Genomic DNA, 7,827 nt, shown 5'->3' with positions numbered 1-7,827 from the left:
TATGGTGAAGGAGTGTCCACACAGGTAATATTTGAAATGACGGATGGCCAAAACAACAGCCAGCAGCTTTCTGGGGGTGATGCAATACCTTCGCTCCGCCTTACTCAGAGCCACTACTCTTTCTCCTTCAGGTCTCACCTGCGACAGGACTGCCCCTAGACCCACACCACTTGCATCAGTGTCCAGGAGGAAGGGTAACTGTGGGTCTGGTGGTGCCAAGATGGGTGCACTTGTGAGGGCCCGCTTCAGGCTAGCAAAAGACTTTTCACAGTCCTGTGACCAGATGAATGGCTAGTCCTTCTGTAACAGCCAGAACAAGGGGGATGCAATACATGAAAACCCCTGCACAAACCTCCTCTAGGACGCCAGCCCCAGAAAACCTTTTAACTGTCTCTGACCAGATGGTGTGGGCCACTCATTGATAACTCGCACCTTTTCTTCAGCAGTTCCCGCTCCTTCGCTGCCAATGATGTGGCCTAAAAAAATCAATTGTCTGGTCAATAATCTGCACTTATCAGGGTGCAACTTCAGCCCTGCCTCTCTAATGCTCTCCTGCACAGCGCTCTCACACCGGAATCAAAAGAGTCCCCATGAGCCAGAATGTCATCTAAGAACACCAAACACTGTCCGTGGAACACTCGACAACACCCGCTCTATCAAATGCTCAAATGTGGCAGGTGCATTGCACAGGCCAAAACAAAGCACTTTAAATTGCAACAGTCCTTTGCCCGTGCAGAAAGCAGTCTTGGGTTGCGCATCTGGGGCCAGGGGAACCTGCCAGTAATCGCTCCTTAAATCCATGGAAGAAAACCATGAGGATCCAGCCACCAAGTCTAGGCATTCGTCCACACGTGGAATGGGGTATGAATCTTTCTTGGTGACCTGATTGAGTCATCTGTAGTCGACACAAAAACGCCACTCCCCCCCTTTCTTTGGCACTATAACCACAGGCGATGCCCAGGGGCTCTCAGAAGGCTCTATAATGCCCATCCACTGCATTTTCTCCAGCACCTGATCTGCCTGACGACCTAGGGGAAGACACCGTGGACACTGACGTATGGGCTCCGCCTCCCCAGTATCAATGGAGTGCTGCACCAGAGAGGTACACCCCAGCTCATCCTCCTCACATGAGAAGCAGTCTTGAAATTCTCTTAAGAGACTCCACAGCATCTCCTTCTGGTAGTTATCCAGATCCACAGCACTCCTCTGCAGTAACACCTGCAGCACCTCCATCCTTTCCTTCTGGTTCACGAGTGCACAGGCTGTGTCTGTGCTGCTGGTCCTGATGTCGGCAACACAAGTGGGTGGAATAACTGCCTGTGCAGCATCAGTATTGGACACACCACCAGTAGCAGCATCCAAGAGAGGTTGACTTAAGAATGACTCTCGGTAACGATGGAACGATTTATTGAAATAGCTGTTGTTGGCCACAGCCACGCCGCACAGAACCAGTCAGAGAGAGAGAAAAACCCCGTCTCCTTTTTCTTCCCGTCTGCTCCCCCTCCCTGCTGTAAACTGTCGTAAACGTCCAAACTACAGGGCTGCTGCAGACATGTATAACTGTAAAAATGCTCTGGAACAATTTAACTACAGAACATGCTACAATATAAAGGACTAAATAACAACTACAAATAGAGGTGCATTTCACTCATGTCTAAATGAAGTAGCTTTAACTCTCAAATGAAGCCTGATGCTTATTGGGGAACCTGGGGTATGTATAGCTTTAACATTAATTCTTATCTAATTAAGGTATATTTGTTTTTCTCAATAATAAATAATTAATGAATGTATAAGTTTCACTTAGTAACATTTCCAACATAAATTCACTTATGATTTCTGTAAGGTTTCATTAGGCTAAGATTTGGGGTTTTCAGCACCATGATCATGGTTTACTTTTTATTCTTGTTATCACTGCAACTTTTGCTAAAAATCTGTCCTGCCGCCAAACAGCTTGAGTTTCTAAAATGTCAACCTCCCAACCAATACTTTTTCTTGGAAAGTTTTTTTTTTTTTTCTTTTTTTCAGGATCTAGTGGAAATCTGTGTTTTAGATGTGCCCCTGCTCCAGCATGCCCGATTCAAATGATGGCTTGTCACCAAGTTCTACAAAGCTGAAGGCGGAGTAATAGCTGCCATAACTCCAGCCGTGAGTGGGTCAATAGAAATACAACTGGTACCATACCCGAGTAGAGCGAAACCAAGTGAAGCGGAGCCGCACCGCCTAAAACGAGCCGGTGGAAAAGAGGAATTATTGAGCTGGGTGAGAGCATGATGGCTATAAAATCTAACAGCTGCTGGGAGGAAGGAAGTGCTCTTGTGTGCACCTAGGGTGCACCAGTCTGTCAGTGAAGGAGCTCTCCAGTTCTGCAACAGGGTATTGTATGGGGTGGGAGACACTGTCCAACAGTAGTTATTTTTTGCCACAGTACTTCTGTCTCCCACAACCTGCACTGTACTGGGGGCATCCTAGGATTGACATGGCCTTCCTGTTGACCTTATCCAACAGTTTCTTCTTAGCAGTAGGTAAGTTGCTGCTCCAACACATAACTCCATATAAGATGGCTGATGTCACTACAGAGTAAAAAAATGTCTCTGGAAACGCCTCTGCACTCCAAAATATCTCTGTCTCCTCAGCAGGTTGCGTCTGCAATGCCCCTTCCTGTAAAGAGCATTAGTGTTGTGACTGCAGTCTAGTTCATTGTTCACGTGAATACCAAGGTACTTATAAGATTCCACTATCTCAAAGTTAATTCCCTGAATGTGCCCAGCTTTTAGTGTGGTAGGTCTGTGCCTGTGGAAATCCACCAACAGCTCCTTATTTTTTCCCCGCGTTGATCAGGAGGTGGTTCTGCGGGCACCAGTCCACAAAGTCCTGTGTCCACTGTCTGTATTCTGAGTTGGCTATGGCAGTCATTAGAGAACTTTTGTATATGGCAACTTTCATTGTCCGGTTAGCTAAACCTCTCCCTCCTACTCCCTAATTATGTGAGGATTGCTCAAACCAGCTCGAGTCCAAATGCGCCATCATTGTCTCAGTCATCTGCCTTGTGCTGGCAGTTCCCCTTTTTTCTCAGGGATTTTCCACAAGTCACTGCTCCCATTTGTCCAGTTCTCCAGCATCTGCTCCTCTCCCTGCTTACTCAGTATTTATGTTCCTCTTAAACTACACAACAGTATTAAACTTTAGCTACAGCACTAACTTCAGTTTACAGATCCAAACTATTACTTTATTTCATTGTTTTTATTCATACGTTGCAGTGGATTAACATCTTCCTTACATATAGAGCTAATTAACAAGTTTTAAACCTTTTAGCATTTTTTATTCATCAATCATCAGTATAGGATTACCATTCAATCATACCATCATTAATATTTGTGATGATTTTCAAAGAAATTACCTTAGGGTATTATGCTATCAGGCTAACGATATGACACACACTTTGTGGTTGTCATCAGTCAGTCATTTGCTACCACCTCTTCCATAGTGGGTTGCGGGGAAGCGGGTGCCTATCTCCAGCAGTCCATGGGCAGGAGACTGAGTACACCCTGGACAGGTCGCCAGTCCATCACAGTGCAACACAGATGCACACATTCATTCACACCTATGAGCAATGTAGAGAGACCAATTAACCTTAGAGTCACACACACATGTATGAGAAGGACATGCAAACTCCATGCAGAAAGACCCCTGGCTGGGAGTTGAACCCAGGACCTTCTTGCTGCAAGGCAACAGTGCTACCAACTGCACCACCATGGCCCTTTTGGTTGTTTATTCTCAATCTTTCTTTTAGTTTGCTCTGTTTTTACTATTTTGTTAAAGTTCCTAATTTTCTGGTAATTTAATTCAGTTAGATGTTTTACATTTAAATGCTTGCAGAAGAAAGCCACAGACCCCCAAGCAATCTGTGGTTGTGGTCATGTGCTAACAAAAGCATCACAGCAAGCAACTGAAGGAGGTATATCAAGAGCTCGCAAAATGTCAATTCAGATGGCTTTCTTCATACTGACTATGCAGGAAGGACATAATGTTTCAATGATGCCTAAGTACAAAGCCATAGAAAACTCCAGACATGTTTTTGTCATGGCCAGCATGATGTGCCACAACTATTACTGCCAATTTTATCAATCTTATCTACCAGTATTAAGAAAGTGTAGTACCTCTGGGACAGGACTGCTATTCGATTCTATTATGGATATGAAAATGTGTCTCCTCCCTAAGCAAGTTGCAACATTGTCGCTTGTCTGTCAACAAAAAAAGAGAGGAAGTCAATGTTCTATGTCCACTATTACTTCAGTGACCCTAAAAATGAAGAAGCAAATTAACTTGCCTCATTTTCAGATACAAAGTTGAGACTTTCAGTAGACAGTACCCAAATAGGACATCTAGTGGTCGTTAAAATAAAGTCCAATCGAGACATATATATGAGCCCCTGCATACACTTTAGTTTTATTTTGTGTTGTAAAACATTTAAAATCTGCTGCTACATTGAGAAATTACAGACTGATGTGATTTTTAGGTGGTACTAGTGTAAATACACATTATTTTATGTGTATATTTTAAGTATGTTTTGAGGTTTATTGATAACAAAGTACATGAGTGCAGTCACCTTGGGACTGCACTTAATGCTGCAACACCTCGACCACCCAAGGATGTATGCCAGGATCCTGTTTGTGGACTTCAACCCACACAGCTTCCACCAGAACCTCACCCAGCTCAAAGTCCCGGCCTCCACCTGTCAGTGGATCACCAGTGGATCAACATGGACATAGACGTTTGGAAGAAGGCCCAGCTTATACTGTACTTCCTGAGGCAACTCAAGGACAAACTTCCACAGGAGCTGCTGGTCATCTTCTACACTGCCACAATTGAGTCTGTCTTTGTCCATCTCAGTGTGGTTTGGCTCATCCACAAAAACAGTACAGGTCCAGACTACAATGAAAAATCCAGTCTGCAGAAAGGATCATCAGGGCTGACCTTCCCTCTATCCGGGGCTTATACAGGGCTAGGGTAAGGAAAAGGGAAGCTTAAATCTCTGCAGAGCCCACACACCCTGCACAAAAACAGTTTAGGGTTTTACCTTCAAGTCGGCGCTGCAGAGCGCTGTCTGGTAAAACCAGCCGCCACAGAGACAGTTTCTTCCCCAAGGCTGTTTCTCTGATGAACACTTGACAGACCAGAACAACGCCATGCATACTTGGACTGATCTCACATTATATTATTTTGTAAAAATCGTTTGTGTATATATGTACATTTAAAAAGATATTCTTTATTTCCACTATTATATATACAAAAAAAAAGGTAAAATTCTCACTGAGAGCAAAGTGTACCGGTGTCAAATGTTTTTTTGTCTGTACAAATTTGGCAATAAAGCTGATTCTGATTCTGGGAATATACACCTATCAGGTGGTTTTAAACCAACAGTAGAACTTATTAATCAATCAAGCTTTATTTAGAGTTTTTTCATACAATCAAGTTATTATAAATTGATTTACATAGGTTAAAAACAAAAATAAAATAATTTTACCACTAGAGACCCACGCAATGAAATCATCAGAAATAATCAAATTATGTAAATAGACAGATAAAACAAGTAATAATTGGTAATAAAACAATGAGGAATTAAAAGTGAAACAAATCTCTCAAATAGAGAGAATAGAGGAACTGTGGAAATTCAATAGTGTTGTTTAGATTAGCTTAATAGAACTTAATAACAAACCCTTTCTTAAGACATTTTTAAATAGGTGTATTGAATATCTTATATGTATCTCTTACACATTAAGTTAATGTTGCTTTTTATTTTCAGTGAAAAGTTTGGGTATGGTAAAAAAACGTACAGTTATTGTAATTAAATATTTACATACAATTGAGGTACACCCAATATAGCTTCCCAGTCCAACACACAGTCAACTTTGAGAGAAAAACAAACATGCAATGTTTCTGAAATGTGGGAAGCAGATGATTTAGGGAAGCAGCTACTAAACAAAACCAACAAAAATGTCATTAATCAAAAAGGAAGGCAAAGGAGTAAATCACAATTGTGATGGAGAAACTATTGTCAGCCAGTCAGTCATTTTCTACTGCTTATTTGCCTATTTCCGGCAGTCTGTGGGCAAGAGGCAGGGTATACCCTGGACAGGTCGCCAGTCCATCACAGGGCAACACACAAACAACCATGCACACACTCATTCATTCATACACCTAAGGGCAATTTTAGATTAACCAATTAACCTAACAGGCATGTCTTTGGACTATGGGAGGAAGCTGGAGTACCCAGTGAGAACCCACGCATGCATGGGGAGAACATGCAAACTCCATGCAGAAAGACCCCCAGCCAGGAATCGAACCCAGGACCTTCTTGCTGCAAGGCAACAGTGCTACCAACTGCGCCACCGTGCAGCCCAGAAACTATTGTTTTTATAACAATTCTTTGCAAAAATAGGGTTAGGGTTACGGCTAGGGTTAGTTACACTGATACTTTTTATATACACTTCTTTCAAAAAAAAAAACTGTCTGACATGTGCATTTCAATATCTTATCTCTAATATTTGTGTTATGATGAAAAAAAAGTTATTCTGCAGTTGCTGTAAAATTAGGAATGAAAAGGTAAAATGTGTCACTTATAAAACACTGAATTATTGTACACAATCAAATAACCTCTTAATGTGTTTGGAGATTTCTTTCATTTTCAAGCCATAGATAATTGGATTAAAGAGAGGGTGATATAATAGTACTTGGAAAGTCATTAATAAGCGTGCTGGTTTTGAGATATCTGATTCCACTCTAACAACAATCACATCATAAGCACAGAACAATGAAAAGTTTATTAAAACCAGCAGGTGAGGTAAACATGTCTGTGCAGCTTTTCTCCTGACATTTTTACTACTCTTATAAGACATGATAAGGATCCTTGTGTAGGTACAAACTATGTAAAGAAAGGGTAAAAATGCAATACTGAGCAAAATAATGACACCCAACAAGGACAATGTATGTGAAATTTCACAAAGAAGCTTATAAATTGAATTGTTACAAAAAATTCCTTCCAGGTTAAAGTTACAAAGTCTGTGATTAGCTGTCAGTATAGTCGATCCAGCAACAAGACATCCAGGCAAAACCCAGGCCAATAACAACAGATTACAGATGGTAGTTTTCCTCAACAAATTTTGATATTGTAGAGGCTTAAATATAGACACATATCTGTCATATGCCATGGCTGCTAATAATAAGAACTCTGCACCCCCTAAAGTATAAAATAAGAAATATTGAAAGTGGCACAACGTGTGCGATATGATCTGTCTCTGAGACATGAAGTCAATCAAAAACTTTGGGTAGATCGCAGTGCTAAAAAGAACAGCATTCAGCAACAAAGCTGCTATGAAAATGTACATGGGTTCATGAAGATTTTGGTGAATTACAATAACATAAACAATTGTGCAATTACAGCAAATGATCAGAATGTACAGCATGAAAATGGTTAGAAAGTACAAATATTTGTATCTTTCCACCTCTACATACCCACCAAGTGTTATATAGGTTTTATTCAAGTTGTTGTCCATCAAACCAGTGAAACATTTAAGTCAACAAAACGAGCATAATGTTACCAAAATATCTTTTGTACTGAGTGCCAAGGCTCCTTTAGAAGACACTTTAAATGTATATTCTGAATTTTAACAGATTTGAAGATACCTCACTTTAAGTTTTCATTTACTAATGAAAGTATCCTAGCAGATTTAGAGAACTCCTTCTCGGGATGTTTTTATAAAAGTACATAATTCCACCTGGAGCTCATTAAACCTTTCAACTAATGAATCAAACGTTTTCAAACACTTG

General features: G+C 41.0%; 1 protein-coding gene across 1 annotated transcript; it reads right to left on the bottom strand.

The window, feature by feature from the left end:
• Nucleotides 1-891: 891 nt before the first annotated feature.
• On the bottom strand, nt 892-7,553 carry LOC124871399 (olfactory receptor 11A1-like). Its single transcript, XM_047370663.1, has 2 exons — nt 6,642-7,553; nt 892-1,317 (listed from the first exon to the last, which is right to left on the bottom strand). The coding sequence occupies exons 1-2, from the start codon at nt 7,551-7,553 to the stop codon at nt 892-894; spliced, it is 1,338 nt and encodes a 445-aa protein (XP_047226619.1).
• Nucleotides 7,554-7,827: the final 274 nt, after the last annotated feature.

The sequence above is a fragment of the Girardinichthys multiradiatus genome, chromosome 7 (genome assembly GCF_021462225.1).
Source record: "Girardinichthys multiradiatus isolate DD_20200921_A chromosome 7, DD_fGirMul_XY1, whole genome shotgun sequence".
NCBI lineage: Eukaryota > Metazoa > Chordata > Actinopteri > Cyprinodontiformes > Goodeidae > Girardinichthys > Girardinichthys multiradiatus.
Note: the sequence above shows the minus strand (reverse complement) of the source record. Positions and strands in the feature narration are given on the sequence as shown.